The sequence below is a fragment of the Meles meles genome, chromosome 3 (genome assembly GCF_922984935.1).
Source record: "Meles meles chromosome 3, mMelMel3.1 paternal haplotype, whole genome shotgun sequence".
Taxonomy (NCBI): domain Eukaryota; kingdom Metazoa; phylum Chordata; class Mammalia; order Carnivora; family Mustelidae; genus Meles; species Meles meles.
Genome location: NC_060068.1, coordinates 89489021 through 89511777, shown reverse-complemented (window position 1 = coordinate 89511777; position 22757 = coordinate 89489021). Strand labels below are relative to the sequence as shown.

Here is a 22757-nt window from a genome sequence, read left to right as displayed (position 1 = left end):
AGCTTTAAATGTACAGTGGGTTTCCCTGACAATTTGGTTAGGTATTTCCTGGATATATGTATATATTTTCACAATTCATGTATAAACTACAACGTATTATGATACCTTCTGATCCATGCTAAACCTCCATTCCCTGCTTCAGCTGATGATACCATAAGCCTAAAAACTGTATCATGTATCTATAGTTTTAATGCTTCTGATAGGCTATTATTATGGCTATTTTATGATTTCATCAACAGCCAAGCTGTTGTTTCATTATAAACAGAGTCAGTATCTTTGTGATTAAAGCAGCAGACTGAAAACCATGAAGGGTGTACTGTTTGCTTTGCAATCATTTCCATGTGTTATGAATTCTTATCAGATGTTGGGAAATAGCAGGCTTAAGCTAACTGCAAGTTCTGCATCTTTGTTCCCAGAAACAATGATCTGTAATGGACATATGTTTAGCTGTCAGCTTGTTTAATAAGGTCTCTAAACAAATTCATTTATTGTCCACTTCATTTTCATAGAATAAAATTCTTTTCAAAAGTCAAACGCAGGGTTTCTGAGTGGCTCAGTGGGTTAAGCCTCTGCCTTCGGCACAGGTCACGATCTCAGGGTCCTGGAATCAAGCCCCGCATAGGGCTCTTTGCTCAGCAGGGAGTCTGCTTCTCCCTCTGTGCTCTCTCTTTCTCTCTCTCAAATAAGGAAATAAAATCTTTAACAATAAAAAAAAGAAAGAATGTCAACCAGTTAGGTCATTTTTTTTTTTAAGGTGAATGTTAGAAAAGATCAGTGTTTGAGTTCATTACCCTAACATTAAGATGATATTTCTCATGCCATAAGAAAAAAGAACAGATATAACTCAAAATTTTCCTAAGGCACATTCCTGGAAACAAGCATATGAGAAAAGCATCTGGGAGGGTGCCTGGGTGGCTCAGTTGACTGAGCATCTGACTTTTGGTTTTGGCTCAGGTCATGATCTCAGGATTATGAGACCGACCCGCACATCAGGCTCCACACTCAGAGTCTGCTTGAGATTCTCTCTCCCTCTCTCTTTGCCCCTCCCCCCACTCATGCTGTCTCTTTCAAATAAATAAAATCTTTTTTTTTTTAAGCATCTGGGAAAAAATAAAAACTGACTGAAAATTATGCAAGATAACCATTGCCATTTTTTTATTTTTTTCTTTAATTTATTTATTTTTTCAGCGTAACAGTATTCATTGTTTTTGCACAACACCCAGTGCTCCATGCAATACGTGCCCTCCTATTACCCACCACCTGTTCCCCCAACGGTTGCCATTTTAAATCCTCAGTCTCAAGTTGAAAAGCTGCACAATTTAAAACATTGCAAGATTTTTAACTACTACTATAAAATAATAGTCTGATAAAAATGTATGCGCGCCATAATTATAAAAACTTTCCTGTGTAGTTACTTATTCATAGTGTCTTCTGTTCTTTAAAAAAAAGTTCAGCTTAAAAATAAGGTATTGGGGCGCCTGGGTGGCTCAGTGGGTTAAAGCCTCTGCCTTCGGCTCAGGTCATGATCCCAGGGTCCTGGGATCGAGCCCCGCATCGGGTTCTCTGCTCAGCAGGGAGCCTGCTTCCTCCTCTCTCTCTCTGCCTGCCTCTCTGCCTACTTGTGATCTCTCTCTCTCTGTCAAATAAATAAATAAAATCTTAAAAAAAAAAAAAAGGTATTAAGTCAGCATGTACTGTTCACTCAGTGAGTAGTTAGCAAACTAAATGAGAAGCCACATAGAGAATCAGGAGGCTCTACCATGTTTACAATTCCATTACTGACTTGGGCAATATTGATAAAAATCTCTTACTGTCTTCACATTTCACCTTCTTGTATCTAAGATGAAATGACCATATTCGGCATCTCACCATTTCCTGCAGTACTGGGTTTTAAGATCCTTAATACAAAGAAGTTGAAACAGAATGATCTGCAGAGTGTAATTACTTTTACACCTTTCTCAGAATGTACTTGGATGATGATGAAACAGAGGTAAAGAAGTAGGATTAATTGCTTGTGGCCATATCATGATGTTGGGTCTAGGCCTTCTGATAAACATGTCTCTGTTTTTACCAAAATGTTTTGTTTAATCTTTCAAATGGACATTAGATTTAAAAAGAAAAAAAACCCATCAATGGCATTAGAGTAGATACATTTAATAGTATAGTACTTAGTATCATTCTACCATCAATTTTTAATAAAATGATTAATTTTCATTTAGTTTTAATTATTGCATGGAGCACTGGGTATGGTGCATGAACAATAGATTCTGGAACACTGAAAAGAAATTTAAAAAAATAAAAAATTTTAAAAAAGAATGTGGACAGCAAAAAAAATAAAGTTTTAATTATTTAAATTGTTTATGTAATTTAACAGTCATGAATCTATTGTAGTACATTTGTCATTAAAAAACCCTGCCTTCCTCTCCAACTACTTGAGATCTCTGTCTGTCAAATAAATAAAATAAAAAAAAATTTAAAAAAAAGACAAAAAAAAAAAACCCCTGCCTTCTAAGCAACTGATAGTGCTCTTACTCTGACTTAATCTTTGCATCAGCCTCGTTATAATACATATGCTGAATACACCTACAATTTATAGATGAGAAAACTAAGGCTCAATGAGCTTAGCAACCTTGCCCCAACACTGTACTCAGGTGCCACATTCTCCATGATGTACTGAAAGCTGAGGGAAATTTTAGTAGACAGAAATAGGGAGGAAAGACCATTTTAGTTAAAATGAAAATAGCACGAACAAAGGGATGTGTGTACTGAAGCTGAAATACATAAAGAGCATCAGGCTAATAATCTTGATTTTGTACATTGAATGCATTAGGATAGATGGAACTAAGTCCCAAATGTGGATGAAATCTAAATAGAAAGAGAGAGGGTTGACTAGGCTACTGAGAATTCCCTAAATTTAAGGAGCAGAGGTCTAAGAGTAAAACCCAGTGGAAACAGAGACAGAATACTAGAAATGTAGAAGATCTGGTAGGACACTATGTCTGAGATTGCAAAAGGTCATAGGTAAGGTGGATTCTAATGATTCTAGAAAGATCAAGAAAGATTCTAATGAAAGTCTAAGTTAACCATTGAAAGGGAAGCTATTGAAAGTTGTTATTAGGAGGTCATAAGTTACTTCTTCTAAGATAGCAATTTAAAGAATGTATGGGTTACTAGCAAAGTATTAAAGTAGGTGGATAGTAGGTAAAATGAAGCTAAGAGCAGGTCAGAAATTGAATATAAAAAAAATTGAAAGCTCAAAGCTGTAGAGAAATTGGAGGAAAATATTCCCACCTGGTCACCCATAAATGCTTGGCATTTAGACTGTCCCAGAGTCTCTTCCTAGCTCTATCTTTTGTTACTAGCCCTAACCCTACAAATATTTATGCTATAGCATGTTTTAACACCCACCCTGTGTTTTGCTGCCTCCCTGTCTTGATTTAAACCAGTGCCTAGGTGCATCTTCACTGTATCTCCACATGGGTGGGTAATTCCTATTCATCTTTCCGGGCGCAGGTCAGATGCCTCCTCTGTGAAGCCATCCCTTATTTAGCCTACTGTAATCTTTCCTTCTCTGAATTGCAAAATGCTTCAGTCATTTCTTTATCATGGCAGTTCACCACTTTTTATTATGTACTGTTATTATTTATTTGTGTACAAGATTTATGTCCCTCCGTGGAATTTAGGCTCCTTGGAGATTTTCTCAAGGTATTAGTGCACCACAATCTAAAGAATATAGATAATCCCATTTTTAATCTGGACCTCTATCAGCTACTGATCGATTATGTGACTTCAGGCTGAGTACTTAATCTCCACAAGCCTCAGACTTCTTATCTGTATAATGCCTATACCACAGGTTATTGAGAAGACTAAGTGGTAAAGGAGGTGACTGATTTAAAGAATCTAGCTAGGTTAGGTTATTTTCTCTCCTTATTCACCTTGATTTCTGTGCTATCACTCAGAATGGTACTGTATAAATATTAGATGCTCCAGAAATTACTGAATAAATTAGTAATTTCTTTGCTGTTTCTAAATATATAAAGGTTACTATAATTTCTAGGCTGCTGATATTTTATTGGGCTGATTTTTTTTTAAAGAAGTTCTTTTTTCCATTGGACCAGATTAAAAAATATTACAAGGTAGAATAATCTGGTGGATAATGATATCATACAAACCATATTAAAAATCAAATGAATTTAAATTAGAAACATACTTACTAGGGAAAAAAGTTAATTAGTTCAGAGTTGATATCAGTTTACAGAAGGCTTTTCTTTTCTCTTCTTCTTCTTTTTTTTTTTTTTGGAGAGTGGGAGAGAACAGGGGTGGGGAGAATCAGAGGGAGAGGGAGAGAGAAAGAATCCTCAAGCAGACTCCCCACTGAGTACAGAGCCTGACATGGAGCTCAATCCCAGAACCCTGAGATCTTGACCTGAGCCAAAATCAAGAGACACTTAATCAACTGAGCCACCCAGGCACCCCAGAAGCCATTTCTTTTTATCATACAAACAGAAACTAGGCTCTGAGGGCAAAAAGATGCTGTCTGACTCCAAAGCAAGCCCCTAATTTGGCAGTATAAGGTGACATGTACTCCAGGCTTACAATTTTTACTCTCATTTTAACAGATTTAAATATATTCTAGTGCCAGTAGATAAGACTATATTCCAGAGAATATAAGCTTGGGAACCCTAAAATTAGACTGTGACCTAAGGACAAGTTTTAAAACTTGCAGTTCATTCCAGGAGTTATGGATTCCACAAGTACCAACAAATAGTGTTGTTTCAGTATGGAAGATTTTGACAATGTTGTAATTTCTGAATCATTTGAAAAATTCAGTATAATGAAGAAATTTTTAATAATCTTATAGACCTTCCCTTCTCTGTCTCACTTCGTCTTTTTTGAGTTTTTATTCATCCTTATTCAGTTTGTAAGTTATTATGACTACTTCAACAGTGCATCCAAATCTCTGACTATTTAAGGATAGATCTTTAGAAGCTGGCATTACATGTTCCTTGCCATTTATAAAAATTAGGAACAGAGTTAATCTCCATGTGTAGTAAAGGTAACATTTATTTATAGTAAATAACATAATAAAGAAATATTCCTAATTCACAAAGAATCCTTAACTGTAGTGCTATTTTAAACATGATCTAAATAATAATAGCTACCATCTGTTGAACATGTATTCAGTGCCTAATATTTTAAATATCTTACCCCCATTTTATAGTTGAAGAAACTGAGTCCCAGAGAAGTTAAGTAATTGTTCTTAGGTCGCTCAGATAATAAGTGACAGAATTAGCCTTTAAATCAGGACTTTCTGAACTCAAAGAATCCTTTTGATTATTGTGCTTTACTGCCTCTATGACAGTATATACTGTCATCGTCTCATATTTTGCATACTTCAGATTACTCTCATAACTAGTTTGTTCAGCCATCATGCAGTATTTCATATTAAACTTTCAAAATAAGCTTTGCCTCAAAGAAAACATCTAAATTTCTGAATTACTTACCAAATTAAAAATTTTTTAAATAGTATAATAAAAAAGATAATGGTGTTTAGTGGCTAGAGCAAAGATGTGGTTGCTATTCCCTGTGCTCATATAACTTCAAGAAATAGGAAGTAATTACGTTTATCGGAAGAATACATAATGAGAGCCTAAACTAAGCACTGATGTTGAGAATCAAGAGAATAATTATATATGAGAGAGATTGGAAAATGACATACTTCGACAGTGATTCAGTGAAAGGGTGGGGGAACAGTCCCAGAGGAAGTTTAAAGTCTGGTCATTAGGAGCAAAATGGTTCCACAATCAAATAGAGACTTCCGGAAAAGGAACAGATTTGGGCAGGGAGGAGATGACTTCAAGTTTGAACACAGTTTGTAATTAGGCAGTGTCTAGCCTCTGCTATCCATCTAGATCCTGGCCCTTGAAATGTGGCTAGTTTAAACTGAGATGGCCTGTCCCAGATTTAGAACTTTAATATAAAAAAGAGTGTAAAATATTGTATTAATATTTTTATATTGGTTCCATGTTGAAATAATGATATTTTGGACATATTAAATTAACTGAGTTAAAACAAGTTGTTAAAATTATCCTGTTTCCGGGCGCCTGGGTGGCTCAGTGGTTAAGGCCTCTGCCTTCGGCTCAGGTCATGATCCCGGGGTCCTGGGATCGAGCCCCACATTGGGCCCTCTGCTCAACGGGGAGCCTGCCTCCTCCTCCTCTCTCTCTGCCTGCCTCTCTGCCTACTTGTGATCTGTCAAATAAACAAATTAAAAAAAAATCTTTATAAAAAAATGTATAAAAATTAACCTGTTTCCTTTTATCATTTTTTTAATGTGGCTCCTAGGAAACTTGAAATTGCATATATGTCTTACCTTATATTTCTGTTGGACAGCACTAATGTACATAGAGATTTGTAATGCATAGTTAGAAATGCAGGACCGAAAAATCAGGATGAAATAACATATATAAAAGTGATATTTGATGTTATAAGATTAGATAAAAATGCCAGTGTACAGGGTATGGAAATGAGAAAAATGTCAAGAATTACAGGCTGAGAACAGAGCAAGTAATTAAGACAATATCACTGAATGGTAGAGAAGCCGAAGAGGAAAAGGAAGCCTGAGAAAAGACCATTGAATTTGGTTGATACAGAAGCAGTTTCAGTAGCATATAAGAAGGGTAGATTGCAAGAGATTAAGAAGTTCAAGGTTGAGAAAATAGACTCTATACATAAATTGTTCTTTCAGGGAAGGAGTCCACTGGTGAAGATAATCATCACTTGATTGGAGCAGAGTCCAGGGAAATTTGAGTATGTTTGTTGGCTGAATGAAAGGATCAGTGAAGTAGGAGTGCTTGGAGTTGTAAGGAAGAGAAGATAATTGCTATAGGGTGGTCCTAACGTACTGGATCCCAAATGTGAATGCATATTGAAATCACCTGGGGAGCTCGTTACATGGGCAAATTCTCAAGCAACATCTTACATCTACATCTTACATCAGAGAATAATATTTTCTGGAGGTTTGTCTCCTGGAGCTTGTTATGAACAAATTCTTCTACATGATTATGATATATTCATAAGGACAAACAAGTCAAGATAATTAAAGATGCTGGTGAGGATATCAGTGAAATAATTAACCTTATCATCCAAAATGGTTAGAGAGCCAGGTGGGTAAGAATAGGGGCGTTGGATGATGAACTATGAAGATGTTGGCTTTCATTATAACACAAGTGAGCACAGATTCAATAGGAATGAAAGACTGAGAACGTTAAAAAGGTAGTAGATTTTGATCAGAAAGGGAAGTTTCAGAATTCAGGATCCTGGAGGCCAAGCAGATAGAAAATATAGCTATATGTGTTTGATGTGGAAAAGAGGGAAAAAGAACTGAGTGGTGCACATTGTAAGACCTATCAGTTTGGTAACTGATACAGGACAGTGTTTTAAAAGGGGGAAAAAGTATAAGATTTGGGGATCAAGAAGAAGCACAAAGGTTGAATCAGTATGGAACTATTTAGACTTAAGATTCCACAAAAGCTTGGCTTGGGTTTCTTTTGGACCTTTTCCAGACTTGTTACCTACTCGGGTTTACAATGTTCTTTGAGTATCATCCATTCTAGCTTTTACTTTTTTTTTTTTTTAAGATTTTTTATTTATTTATTTGACAGAGATCACAAGTAGACAGAGAGGCAGGCAGAGAGAGAGAGGGGGAAGCAGGCTCGCTGCTGTGCAGAGAGCCTGATATGGGACTCAATCCCCGAGATCATGACCTGAGCCAAAGGCAGCGGCTTAACCCACTGAGCCACCCAGGAACCCCTAGCTTTTACTTTAATAGTGGATACCTGACATTCACAGACATGAAATGCAAAGTTTTGACTGGTCACAAGTGACTCTAAGGGTTCATGTCATGGGTACAAAGCACTTGTATGTGAATCTGCCCCAAACTGACTTGTAGAAACTAGTCACATAACGACTTGTAGTGAAGTTGGTATTTACATCTCATTAAAATAAGATTGTATTAATCTTATTTGTATTAATAATTGATTAATGATTGTATTAATCATCAGAATACTGCAGCCTACTAGGTTTCACAGAAGAAATTATTTGCCAAACTGTGGTATTATATGGGCTCAAAATTAATTGAGTTTTACAGCTTCAGTTTAAAGCATTTTAGCACTGCTCCTAGCATGTAATTACTTAATAAATGGTAGCGACTGGTGCCAGTTCAGGAATTCATCAAGTTTTAAAGACACATCTTTTATGTATATCCAGGCTTAAAGAATAGAATTTCTCTTAAAATTTTGCTTTGATTCAGGATCTCCATGATTTAACTGGAACTAGAATATTAAATTCACAGCTGAATTAGAAGGAGAACAGTGGGTCATTTATCACTTATCTATTCTGTTTGAAATATCTGAAAGGGAGTATATTTTATAGGTATTATGAAAAATTGCAGCTTTTAAAACATCCTTTGGCTATTTTCCATACCACAGTAGACATGTAAGGAACAAAATGTATTACATTATTTATTTTGTTTTTCTTAGAGATTTAGTGTACCTGAAAACCAATAATCCTGTTTTTGCTAAGTAGTTTTCTCTCTCAGTGTATTATATACTTACATAACTGTTTTTGCTTTATAGTGATGAGCTCAGAAAAGAAGCAAGACAGTTAAAGCGGGAACTCTTAGCAGCAAAACAAAAAAAAGTAGAAAATGCAGCAAAACAAGCAGAAAAGAAAAGTGAAGGTAAGGATATTTATCAGGATTTTTATTTTCACTTGGTACATTTCCTTCTTCCCTCCATCTGCTCTTCCTTTTCTCCTCTTCCTTCCCTTTCTCTTCTTTCCTTCCCCCTTCCTTCCTGAGTTTTCCTTTTTCTTTTCTTTTTTTTTTTTTTTAATACTTTCTTTGGATAGTTAGCCAATAAAATAAATTTCTTGTTAGGATTTTTGTCTAAGAAGTAAATTCAGGCAAACACGATCATAACTGTTATTCTAAAAAGCTTAATGAAAACTAACAGACTTGACATCAGACAAAACTTAAATACCATAACACATATCTAGGAGGGCACAAGAATGGAATGTTCATTTTTTATATTGTATACCCTTTAAAACATTAAGAAAAGCCTTTAGACCCTATGTTTGGGACTTCTGTAAACATTTGTGCACTGGTTTGAAATAGTATGAAGTATAAAGTCTTGTTTTTTATTTGTTTGTTTATATTAAGACACTGAAAATCTAAAATACTAATAAAGCTGAAGAAAAAGCAACCAAAATAGGGGCACCTGGGTGGCTCGGTGGGTTAAGCCGCTGCCTTCGGCTCAGGTCATGATCCCAGGGTCCTGGGATCGGGCCCCGCATTGGGCTCTCTGCTCAGCAGGAAGCCTGCTTACCCCTCTCTCTCTGCCTGCCTCTCTGACTACTATGTGATCTCTGTCAATTAAATAAATAAATAAATCTTAAAAAAAAAAAAAAAAAAGGCAACCAAAATAATACCCTGAAGTTTATACAGGTTAAATGTGTTCTTCATTTTACTATGATTTTTATAAGCTAAAGGGGCTTTTTTTTTTTTTAAGATTTTATTTATTTATTTGACAGACAAGAGATCCAAGTAGGCAGAGAGGCAGGCAGAGAGAGAGGAGGAAACAGGCTCCTCCCCGCTGAGCAGAGAACCCAATGTGGGGCTCGATCTGGACCCTGGGATCATGACCTGAGCCAAAGACAGAGGCTTTAACCCACTGAGCCACCCAGGCACCCCTAAAAGGGCTTTTTAAAAGTTGTTTCACTGATGATTCTTAGTTTAAAACTGTTTCAGCTATAAAACATGTAATGGCCAATTTCCAAATTAACAGATTAGAACCCTCTATTTTCTTTTCACAATAATAAATTACATTATAGATTCAGTGAACATGATCAGAAATTTTATTCTTAGCTTTAATAATATGTACTAAATTTGGCTTAACAAATCTGCTTTATGCATATGTCTTCTATATTCTCATGCTTTTTGGATACCAAAAAGTACTTTTATGTACCAGATTCTATCACAGTTATTGGAGATAAATCAAAGAATAAGATGCCACATCTAGCCTTAAAGATTACATATTCTAATAATGAATAGTCATAGGCATTAGTACTGACTTTAAAAGCAAAAGTAATACCACATAACTATCTAAAGGACTTAGTTCTTAGATTATTTGCAGCATATCCCCCACTGACTATTAGAGTAAATAAAGGCAGGTACGTAATGAAGTCAAAGTCACTGAAATATATTTAAATGAAACTACTAAAAAATTAACTCACTTATAATAACACAAATTATAAGCTGAATTTAAAAAAAAGGATAAACTTATGTATGACTAGGTCATGTAGGTAAAGTGTAACCCAGAAGAGAAACAAGCTATATTGGCAATACTGAGATTTGAAAGAAGTACAGTGAGAATTATTTTATTTTTAAGTTTAGATGTAATTTTCTCAGAGTATTGTTCCTAATAATTAAAAGCATTTTACATATATCAAATTAATTCCTTTCAAATAGAAAAAGCTTTTACTTGAACTTTTTAATTCATTTTTGAGCTAATAATTATTAGTATGCCTATGTCTCAAGAACCATGCAAGGCCAGAGGGATGAAATTGGCAAGAGATGGGTGGTTCTTGCCTTTGTAGTTTATGATCTAGTAGAAGTGAGAGAATTGGAAATAGATAATTATTGTAATAGTGCTCTACAGTTAAGGCTTATATTAGATACAAGCAGTGCTATTTTAACTTGATCTGCCTTTGTAATATTAAATACAATTAAAGAAAGATTTGAATCTTAGAATGATTTCTTAACACAAAACAGAAGATTTTTCTATAGCTTATGTCAGTCTATTTATGAGAAAATTAGCAATGTTAAAACCTTTTTTATGCCATAGTTAGAGAATTATATTAGTTAGTAAGTACTTTTCTGAATTTAATGTTGCATATATCTTTGAGAAATACCTGGATTTTCCTTAAATTTGAATGTCAGCTAAAAATTAGCTTCCACAAAAAGTGGGGCATTTTACTAATTTATTTTTGATTGTTTTATTTTGAAATTTTAGAACTACAGAAGTTACAGAGTTCCCATATACCTTTAATGTTAAGGTCTGATATCAATATAATACAATGATTAAAACCAAGCAATTAAAGTTGATACATTACTATTGACTACAGACCTTATTCGAATTTCACCAGTTCTCCCACTAACGACCTTTTTCTGTTCAATTTGTCCATCCAGAATTCCATATTGCATTTAGTCCTTGTGTCTCTTTAGTCTCCTCTAATCTGTGACAGTTCCTCAGTCTTTTCTTGTCTTTCATGTTCTTGACTTTGAAGATCTTGGTTAGATATATTCTGTGGACTGTCTTACTTGAGTTTGTCTGATGTTTTCTCATGATTAGATTAAGGTTATACCTTTTTTGGGCACGACTGCCAGAGAAATGATATGTCCTTCCCAGTGCATTATAAGATTACCTATTGCCTTTCTAGTCATGATACTACCTGGATCATTAGCTTAAAGTAATGTCTGTTGAGCTGTTACATTTTCCCTTTGAGATTTTAAGTATTTGGGGAAAAAATACTTCAAGACCATCTATCCTGTTTCAAGCTTCCCCCCACTAATTTTAGTATCCATTGGTGGATCTTGCCTATAGACAATAGTTATTTACTGTGATGTTCTAATGGTTACTTTTTATTTCCCTGATTCCCACTATTTTTAATACTTGTAATTCTTCTATAAGAAAGATCACTTTCTATTTATAGATTTACTTACTTATTTATATCAATTAGGGCTTGTGAATGTTTATTTTGTTCTATGTATTATAATCCCAAACTATCATTATTTATTTTGTTGTTCATATAGTACCAGAATTTGTCATTAGTAGTTCCTTCAGGTTGGCTCCTATGTCTTTGCAACTTGCTCCCAAATTTGAGCACATTTTTACTTTTAAGCGCAGAAGCCTCCAGGTTGATCTTGTGTTTTCCCCTCTCCAGGCCTGAAATCAACCACTTCTCCAAAAAAATTCTGGTTTTCCATTGTATTTGGCACTAAGAAACCAAGACCTAGGCACTAAGTCAGTCTTTATTTTGATTCTCATAATTTTACAGTGCTATTAGAAACAATATTGTTTTATCACCATCTTATTAGAATGCTGAACAAAATTTGCTTTTATCCCCTATCTAAGATGCATTATGAATTACCTTTTTCTTGGAATTGTAGTTCTTCTAAACTTATTTTACCTTTTTAAATTGACTAGTATGGCTGATGCTAGGAAACTGTATATTATGTAAGATTTGTGAATTCCAGCAAACACTACATTATACTTGAAATTCACATGTTCCTATGGAGTTTTTAAGTCTAGTTTTCCTTCTTGCCCCATGATTAAAAATGACACCATGAGACATATCACTGCACAGCATTTTGGAAACAAAGCAAAATTTTAAGCATCCCTGAATGTCAGAACTTAGCTTATCTTCCCAGCTGAAAGATATTCCATGGTTAGAACTATATAAACTCTGGGAACAAATCCAGATGTTCTCATAAGCATTTTCATAGTAAGATCATCACAGGGAAAGAAGCTGAAGGTATTACTTGACTTTGGATCTATACCTTCATATATCAGCTGAACCTATTCAGGAAAGATTTCTTAATTGGGCTTTATGGCTGCATATTTGGCTTTTATAAAACATTTTATTTTAATCCAAGACTTAATTATCTGAGTATTATCACCACTCTGGATGATTTGGTCTTTTGAATATTATATACTGTATAGAAATTTAATTTGCCAATTAACTTAGAAGGAGATAATTGGTATTAAAAAAAGGCTTTTAGATACTTTGGTGTGTAAACCCTTGTGTAATGTAGACCTGTCTTCCATGTGAATTTCCATCTGGATGCAGGTACCACATCTACTAATATAGAGAGACTAAAAATATACTTATTTTGGTATTTTTCATAGTAATTTTGATAGTAATACTAAGTGCTTATTATATGTAACACTAAAGGTTATAAGAATACTTTAGAGTATTAAATCTTCTCAAAAAATAAACAGGAATGTATTGAGATTTTAAAGTCCATTTACTAGCAGTGAAGTTATTTAAGCCTGTGTGATTCCATTTTCTTACCATAAATCCAGATAGAAAATGCTTTGTGTACCCCTCAAGTTTCTTCTAAGAAGTAAATTAGATAATGAGAAGACCTTTAATAAATTTACAGTACTATATAAAAATATTTTTAAATTTGTAAGGAGAAAAAATATAGCTATTTCGCTTTCCACTTTGTCCTGTCCAAATCCCACAAATGGAAATTTTGAATTTTAATACTGTGTTAGTTGCAGTTAAAGCCTGTAATCAATACAGCTGTATATAAATAAAACATAAATCAAGATTTCAAAATAAATATTCCTTTCATGTGCTTTCACAATTACATTTCAATAATCATTTTCTTTGTTAAAGGGTTTATATGTGCGCTTGTCTACATGCTTAAGTAAAGCATCCAATAGTATTATTTCCTGATTTTATGAAGTTATCTGGCTAACACTTGCTGACTATTGCCACTTGACTTTAGAATTTAATGTAATATCCTCAGATTAAAAGTACTTGGGAAGGAACCCATCAAAACAAAAAAGCTTTGTATTCTAATGCCGGTGCTTTAATCAGCCCATTTATGGCCTTCTTGTGTGAGTTGGAGGCCCACTTAGTGTTTAGCCAAGTGTTCTAACAGATGTGATACTTTATCTGGGTTTCTGTTGTCTAAGGACATCTCCTTTGGTCAGAGAGTAATAATCCTTTGGTTTTATACTCTTTACCCAGTTTCTTGAGCCAGATCCTTAGCCAGATTTATATAGGCAAACAGGAATTTATATTCTAACTATAGCTATACTTCTAAGTCTCTTCTATCACGTCAGGCAAGTTACTTTAAAATCAGGACCCATCTATTTCTCTGTATATAAATATAAGATAAATAAAATTTGCTATTCCTATATTTGTAGTGTTTTACTATTAAGTATTTCCTTTTTTGTTAACTCCTTCAATTCTATTATGACAGAAAATAAAATACTTTTGATGCTTTTACATCAATAAATACTTTGGGCCCCATACAATTGAACAATCCTAATTATACTGGTATTTGGTATTACCTATTGTGGTGATAGTGCCGTGGGTATAGGCACATGTCCAAACCCATCAAACTATACCTGTCCAAACAAGTGCAGCTCTTTTATATACCAGCTATGCCTCAACAAAGCTGCCCCCTCAAGAATATTAATCCATAATCCAAAACCTCCTGACATCTCTGCCCTAGTAAGAAAACATATACTTAAAATTGAGCCAACCTATTAATCTTTTGAAAACCAATGTAAAACAGAGCTTCTCTATATAGTAAAAATGTATATAGGACCATCCATTTTCTTTTCAGTCTTCCCAGGAAAACTCAAAGTCTGCTATTCCTTATATCACAAGGGTATTGTTGGGTAACAAATAGATTATACCTCTACATACGAAAAGCATTCCATAAATATAACTTAAAATTTTTGCTACTGATTTGCCATCTAAATATGTTTAAAGGCTTTTATTTTAAAAGGCTTCACTAAATGAAAGAAACAGAGCATTGAGGAATAAAGCCATTATTGTAGCCAACAATTGGAATTTTTTATGATAGCGTAAATTTGACCCTAAAATTCAAAGCAGTCAGGTTTTATTGTCAGTTGAAGACAGAGTCTGCAGTAGGTTCTAACACCCCAGTTTAGGTAAACAAGGAATGTAGTGTTATACTTTAGATACCAGCAATGTTGGAAGAGATGTGCTACCAAACAATCTATTTACAGTCAGGGAGTCTCTATACTCTCAGTGCAAATCATCCAGGCCTGTCCATGGGGTTTTCATACCAATTTTTTTTTTTTAAAGATTTTATTTATTTATTTGAGAGAGAGACAGTGAGAGAGAGCATGAGAGGGGAGAAAGTCAGAGGGAGAAGCAGACTCTCCAAGGAGCAGGGAGCCCGATGTGGGACTCGATCCCAGGACTCTGGGATCATGACCCGAGCTGAAGGCAGTCGCTCAACCAACTGAGCCACCCAGGCGCCCCCATACCAGTTTTGAATAAGACTGATATTAATCTGAGATAGAGTTGGTTTCCTATATTGGCTCTGTCAGATTCTCTAATAAACTACATAATCCTTTTCATTAAATTATGTCTCTAAGTCCTTTCCAGGTTTCTTTGAGTTTTATCACATCAAAACTAGTACCAAACTGAACATAGTCACATAGAGATTCAGGTTTGCTAATCAATTTTAGAGAGATAAGGTATCAGATCCTCTTTTCAAAGTTCAAAGCACATAATACCTATTCTCTGACTAGTGCCAGAAATTAGAGGCGGAAGGGCAATCTGAGCTTGTAAATCAAGAAAGAATTCTAAAGCCTCTTCATGAACACATCCCTGCGGTGTTGTGTACCTTTCAAATTGTACCAGACCATTTCAAGTTTCATCAGACTCTCTTTTTAACACTGGATTAAGTCAGACTAGGGCCCCTCAGGCTTGATAGGTTGTAAAAGTATACAGTTTTTGACTACTTTTCATCTATAACATATGATGTTAAACTAGCTTAATCTTGGTTTTTATAAGAAACAGAAGCTCTTTTGGAATGCTAGGTTTGTGTTGTGCCTAATACCATGTAGAATTCATTCCTCTCACTAAGCAAACTGGTACTTTTTCCCCAAACACTTAACTTCCTTTAGGTACTCAAGTCATCATTTTTTTTCTTGAAGGCTGTAAGTATCAAGCCTGTTTTTCCCATACTCTACTCTTAATCTTTATGCTAACTTTTAATGTTATTTACATAGAAAAGTAAAAGTGTATGTGCAATTGAATCATAGAAAGCCTCTCGGGCCAGCCATCAATAATACTCTATTTATTCTTATTTTGTGCATGGTACTAATAAACTGATTATCCAGTTCTAAGTTCAGAACAGATGAAAGAATAATAAAACTGAGGGAGAATACCCTTTATAAGGGGAGATGTTATGGAATATGAAATATACCCGAAGAATTAGAATATAAATAAATAAATAAACAAAAGCCAGGATAGGGGCTGGCACAGGCACAACCCTATTAGGTTGATTTTTTGTTTTTAACAATTAATGCAATATGCTGGCAGTTTTTGTGGTTATGTTTTCAAAATTCTGCATATAAACTCTTGCTAGCTCACTATTTTATTGGAATTAAACAAAATTAAAAATAAAAAGAGTGAGAGAGAAAGGCACAGATAGGGACTTCATTCTGGCAGCAGCAAGACATGATAGCCAACCACCTGACAGTAAGTAATAAAACACAATAACTAATAGGAGTGGAATATTATGGATTGGTTTTACTTCATTATACTTGGAAAGCATGTTAGTATTAAAGTTATTGATGCTTATTCAATTAAGAAAAGTTTAGATTATACTTATTATTGTTTAGTAAGGTAGAGATTGGGCAATGATTCTAACCTAACTGGTTAAAAAAAGGTTTTTATGATCATTTTGCTCAATTAAAGACAAAGATTCTCTTTTCCAAAATATTCAGTTATATGAAATACTTCATTTCTTAGAAATCCTAGAAAAATAGACTCCCTCTGTAGCCAGGATAACCAGTCTCAAAAGTAAAATTTTTTTAAATACATGTCACTACCTTCATGTGCCAGAAAGCATGTTATATTTTTAACAATGCCTTTCAATAATATAATTTTAAAACTAGTAAAGATTTTTAAAGGCAGATGCAAATGTAAAGGTGAGCATACCCTCACACTTGGACCAAGAATTTCATCTTTTGGTAAAGTGACTAAGAGATGATCATCTCTAATTTGAGTGAGAGTTCATGAAGTACTTTGTTATTTTTGGACAGTCCATCTCAGACTTTCTCACTAGCCATCATGAGCAAATCCTGTTGAGCTTTACTTTGAGAGTCATATATTATGGGCATATTTAATTTTATGTGCAGTGAAAAATGAACTTTAACCAGTCCTCCTCATCTGTTGTTGTTGTTGGGGGTTTGTTTTGTTTTGTTTTTAATGAGCCAGTGTGTTAGGGGTATCTCTTTGCAACCCTTCACTGTCTTAAAATAGTTTTAAAAGAAGCATTATTTCTGCATGGTGTTGGATGTAATTCCAATATAGGAAATTTGACAAGAGCCTTTAGCTATATTTTTAGTAACTGCACTTTGTCTTCCTATTGATGCCATTCCTAACCCAGTAAAAATAGATTGGTTAATTGATACAGTTAACTAATAATCTTTGGCCTTAACTGTCTCTTTAAAAAAAAGGGGGGGTTATTATTTCTTCCAGTTATAAGAGTAATGTATATCCTTTGCAAAAATATGAGAACTGTACATAAAGGATAAAAAGAAAGATCACTCCATAATACTTCTGCCAAAAACAGCCATGGTTAACTATGTGATGTTTATTCCTCTCGACTTTTTTATCTTCATGTCAGAAACATGTGTATTGTTTTCCATAATGTTATTTTATCATAATCTTGTTTGTAATATGCTTTTTAAAAAATTTTGCAAGTGAAATTGCGATAACTCTTAAGAGAACAACCTGATTTTAGGGATATTCTTTCTCTTAATTTTCTCATATCAGCGGGATATAGAGGAGGATGGATATAAAGAGTGTATAAATATAGTTGGAAGATTAAAAATTCCCACCGTTTTCAGCTCTATTATGTGAGGCCACTGACACTCAAGGACTCCATTTCCATTGCTGATGGGCATTATTCATACCTCATGAATTAATACTAAACAACAAAAAAGTATTGATTGACATTGGCTGGAGTAACCTGCCACTTCATTTCTCAAGTGGCCAGTGATAAATCTTCAGGGAAACATTCTAATCAGTACTCAGAGCATGAACTGAAATAATTACAAAGTTGTCCTCTTTAGAAAGTAACAGATGAGGGGTGTGTGGGTGTATGCACATGTTGTTTTTTATTTTGTTTTGTTTTGATATTTAGATTGTCTCAAGGGGAGAACTAGTATCATCATTAAAATTTTGATTATAACCAGCATTCTTATTTGGGATTGGAGTTCACTATTCCAGACTGCTGTCAAGACCTTATTTTAAGTGAGATGTTTTTCTTTTATATGACATTTTATGAGGTTTTGCCAAAAATGACATCAAACATATAATTCATTCGAGTGCTGAGTTTCTTCCACATCTTGCAGCACTTAATCCAGTTTGAAAAAGATAATCTTTTCACAACTTCAGAGTGTAAACCTGTGAATATGTTGCATTAAAACTTACTTTGGACAGTTTAATCTGTGTGGTATTAGGTTGATTTTTTTTTTTTAACAGTTAATGCAATTTGCTGGCAGTTTTTAGTGTATGTTTTCAAAATTCTGCATATAAACTCCCAGCAGAGAGTATAGATGTAGCTTTTGAGTATTTATAATTTTTCATGCAAAAAACACATAATCCCTAAATTATATTAATAGTTAAAATAATTTGAAATGCCAGAAAGGACAAAGAGACTAAAGATGTTCTCAGAATATCAAAAGATATCAAAATATTAAGAATCTTGAAGATTCTACTTTGAAGTATAAAAGTAGTTTATATTGATTTAATGGTTACACCAGTATGCTTATTTAAAGCATTATACTGCTGTATGTTTAAAATGTGAAAGTAGACTAGCCTTAAGGAATGTCTTGAGCATGAGAAACTCTGATCTTGACTGTGCTCTATTTACACTGAATACTTCTATGCAGTCATCATACAGTTTTGATCCTGAAGAGAACATCCAGTCCTACCCTTTCATCATATACATAAAAAGCCAGAGGCCAACCAATTAAGGTGCTTATCCAAAATCACACAGCAAACTCAAGCCTTCTGGCTTCCATAGCTCTGTTCTTCAACTTGATCCAACTTTGAGGAGATACGGTCTATAAAGTTTTAGTTGGTGTTTGTTAAAATCTACTTTGGTTTTGGTGAGAATAATTGTTTCTAAGACCTTTTGTACAAACCTAGAGTTTTTTAAAGAGCACATTAATGTCATACTTGTTGTGTCTTTTCAAAGACTAAACATGTAATTTTGCGATGACTGGCAAAAAATTTAAGTGTTATAGAAAATGTTAATTTTTGGCAATATGGCAGACTAAAAGTCCAAACTGATCTTCCCAATGAAAACAATTAAATATGTTGGATGTAATATAAAAATATTTTCTCACATTATCCTGGGAACTTGCAAAACAAACAAATAAAAAACTATCCAAACAAACAAAATAAGAAATACCCAAACCAGGGAATAAATAAAGATTTGAATTAAGAGAACAAGTGGAACACTAGGTCTGGCTTTAACTTTAACCCTAATGACATTTGCTAAACCAAATGACCTAGAGAATTGTTTTTTGAAGTCTTACAAAGACATAACATAAAACCCAAGGTTTTCTCAAGGTAGATAGTGTCTAATAGAAGACTATCCTGTATAGCTGGGAGCCCAAACATCCTTATTCTTAGTGGCAGGGAGAATTAGAAATAAACAGAATCACCTCACCCCCATCAAAGATCTACAAGGAAAACTGGCTGTCTTGAATCATGGTACTAACCCTTTTGGGGCTGAGAGCATTTCCTAGAGACTTGAGCCATAAGAAAGTCTTCTCATCACTTAAGAGCCCCAATTCTTCCTGCCTGGGTGGCCTCAAAATCTCCCAGCCAAAAATTTAGTCTGAAACAGTCCTGGATCCTTAGTGCCCCCAAGTAGTCTGATATAAGTAAACATAAATCCTTTCAGGAGAAAGCTGCTTTCATTCACTGTGCTCAGAGACAGTTCAGAAGAAAATGAATAGCTCCGAATAACCCACCCCCCCAACACACACACACACACACAGAATAATACAGGTACCTGACAAAAAGCTAATAGAAAGAACAGACAACAGAATCAGACTCACAAATTATTAAGTTTTTATTTAGACTCTAAATGTTAAATTAAGTATATGTAGTATATTTCAAGAAAAGAAATGTTTAAAAGTATATGGAACAAGAAGATTTTATTTTTATTTTTATTTAAATATTTTATTTATTTACTTATTTGTCAGAGAGAATGAGCACAAGCAGGCAGAGGCAGATAGAGAGGCAGGCTCCCTGCTGAGCAAGGAGCCTGATGTGGCACTCGATCCCAGGGCTCTGGGATCATGACCAGAGCCGGAGGCAGGGCTTAACCCACTGAGCCACCCAAGCATCCCATGGAACAAGAAGATTTTAAAACTAACAGGAAATCTCCTAGAAATGAAAAGTATATAGTAGCTGACATTAAAAATTCAATAAGTTTTATAACACATTAGACATAGCTAAAAAGAGCGTTGGTAAACAGAAAGATAGAATTGAAAAAACTAAATGGATTTCAGCCCAAAAAGAGATAGGAGACCTGGGAGAATAGAAAAAAAGAATCTAATACATCTAATCAAATTCTAGGAGGAAATCAAAGGACAAACAAGGGTAATACCTGAAGAGCTAATAGCTGAAAACTTTAACTGTTGAAAGAGATCAATTCACAGAGTAAAGAAGAATGAAAAAACCTAAGAGGATAAAAAAGAATAAATCCAGATGTACACACACCACGATAATATTCAGAGTGTTCAACACAAAGAGACCTTACAAGTAGCCAGAGAGAAAAGAGATTACCTTAAAAAAGCAAAAGCTGGGGCAATTGGGTAGCCGGCATCTGACTCTTGATTTCAGCTCAGGTCATGATCTCAGGGTTGTGAGACTGGGCCCTGCCCAGTGGGGACTCTGCTTGAGATCCTCTCTCTCCCTCTGCCCCTCCCCCATTTGTGGAGGGGGGTGCTAAAAAACAAAGAAGAAAAAATAAACAAAATAAAAAAGCAAGTGCTGATTTCTCAGCAGCAACAAGCATGGACATAGGACATAATATTATCTTGAGTGTAGAAGGAAGGTTTTCTTCAGGCAAAGAAAATCAGACTCTGCTACCTGCATACCTTCACTAAAGGAAATTCTATAAGGACATGCTTCAGGCAAAAGATAGGTGAGCTCAGATGGAAGGTCTGTACTGCAAAGAGATAAGAACATAGAAAATAGTCAATATATAACTAAAGAAATACTAAATGAGTAAAATAATCATGTCTTGTGCTTAAAATAAAAAAATAAAAATAGCATGTAAGTTTGAGAAGCAGGTAAAAGGAGTTTGGAAAAGTGTTCTTGTATGAATCCTTCTTCTGGAAGAAGCTAGAAATACAAATGAACTTGAGACTGCAACATAGTAACTATCTATGTTAATATTTTTAAGAGGAACAGGAAAAGGTCATAACTCTGAATGTAGTCGAGAAAAAGATGGAATTGGAGGAGAAAATTCTATCTGAAAGTTGACAAGAAAGAAAAGAAAAAGACATGTAGACTGAACAGAATATTAAAAACAACAGTGCAAAATAAGATAGGAATAATAAAAATATAGAGATATCAGAAGCTATATTGAAATAATTCAAGAAGTCAATCTCTTCACTTAGAAGACCAAAACTATCAAACTGGGCTGAAAAACAAATTCAGTCATATGCTACCTCTAGGAAAAACATCTTAAATATATCAGACAATTGCATCTTTAAGACAAAATGTGTTATTATGGATAAGAGGGCCTCTACGTAATAACAACATCTTCATTTTTCCAGGAAGATTTAATCATTCAAAACATGAATGGACCTAGTAACACAGACTCAAAATGTATGAAGCAAAATTGATAGACTTATAAGGAGAAGCAAACAAGTCCTTCTTACTAGATTTTAATACAGTTTTCGTAGTAACTGAGTAAATAAGCTTATAAAAAATTAATAAGAACACAATTTGAACTGCACAATTAACATGCCTTGATATCGTGCACATAAACAGAGTGTGGCCCTCAACAGCTTCAGAATACATACTCTTTTCTAGCACTCTTGAAACTTTTTTGGAAAGTGGCCACATAGTGGGCCATAAAGAAAGTTAGAAAATTTCAGAGGACTGTTTTCAAACCAACTACCTGCTCTGACAAAATGCAGTTAACAATTAACAAATGATTTTAAAGTTACTGATTTCCAAATATGTTGATGTGGCTATAGCAACACTTAGAAGGAAAATTATAGCTTTAAGACTTTTTTTCAGGAAATTACTGGAAACATTTCCCATGTAAAGAAGCTTTAAAAAAAATGCAGGCAAAATTAACTCAACAAAGTAGAAAGAAGGAAATACGAAAGAGCAAAAATCAGTAAAACAGAAAACACCTGTTAGATTGGGGTTACAATAATTATAATAAGCAGTAATATACCTTTTTGGTCCCTTACACATAATAGCTAACCAGAAAATTGATTTTATTTTGTTGTGTTAGACATTTGTCTCTTGTTCTTTCCCAGATGTCCTTCCAGTTCAGAGAAGGTAACTACTTATTATGTAGAAAAGTGCCACGTATAGAAGTTTTTATTAATACAGCTAGTTTTATAAGTCACAAAAGAAGTTGCTATTAAAAAGAGAGCATAGAGGGGCGCCTGGGTGGCTCAGTGGGTTAAAGCCTCTGCTTTCGGCTCAGGTCATGATCTCAGGGTCCTGGGATCGAGCCCCGCATCGGGCTCTCTGCTCCGCGGGAAGCCTGCTTCCTTCTCCTCTCTCTGCCTGCTTCTCTGCCTAGTTGTGATTTCTCTCTGTCAAATAAATAAAATATTAAAAAAAAAAAGAGAGAGAGAGCATAGAGAGAAGCAGACAAACACTCAAAAAATAGTGTTTAAATAATATCGGGGATTATT

The 22757-nt window shown here is 34.5% G+C and overlaps 1 protein-coding gene across 3 annotated transcripts in view; it reads left to right on the top strand.

Moving 5' to 3' along the window:
- The window catches only part of CWC27 (CWC27 spliceosome associated cyclophilin), a 204153-nt gene that overhangs the window by 99128 nt on the left and 82268 nt on the right, over positions 1–22757 (top strand). For all 3 annotated transcript variants that reach the window (XM_045999882.1, XM_045999883.1, XM_045999881.1), the window contains one exon: positions 8637–8740. In XM_045999882.1, coding sequence (XP_045855838.1) covers positions 8637–8740 — 104 coding nt within the window. The remainder of the gene's footprint in view (positions 1–8636; positions 8741–22757) is intronic.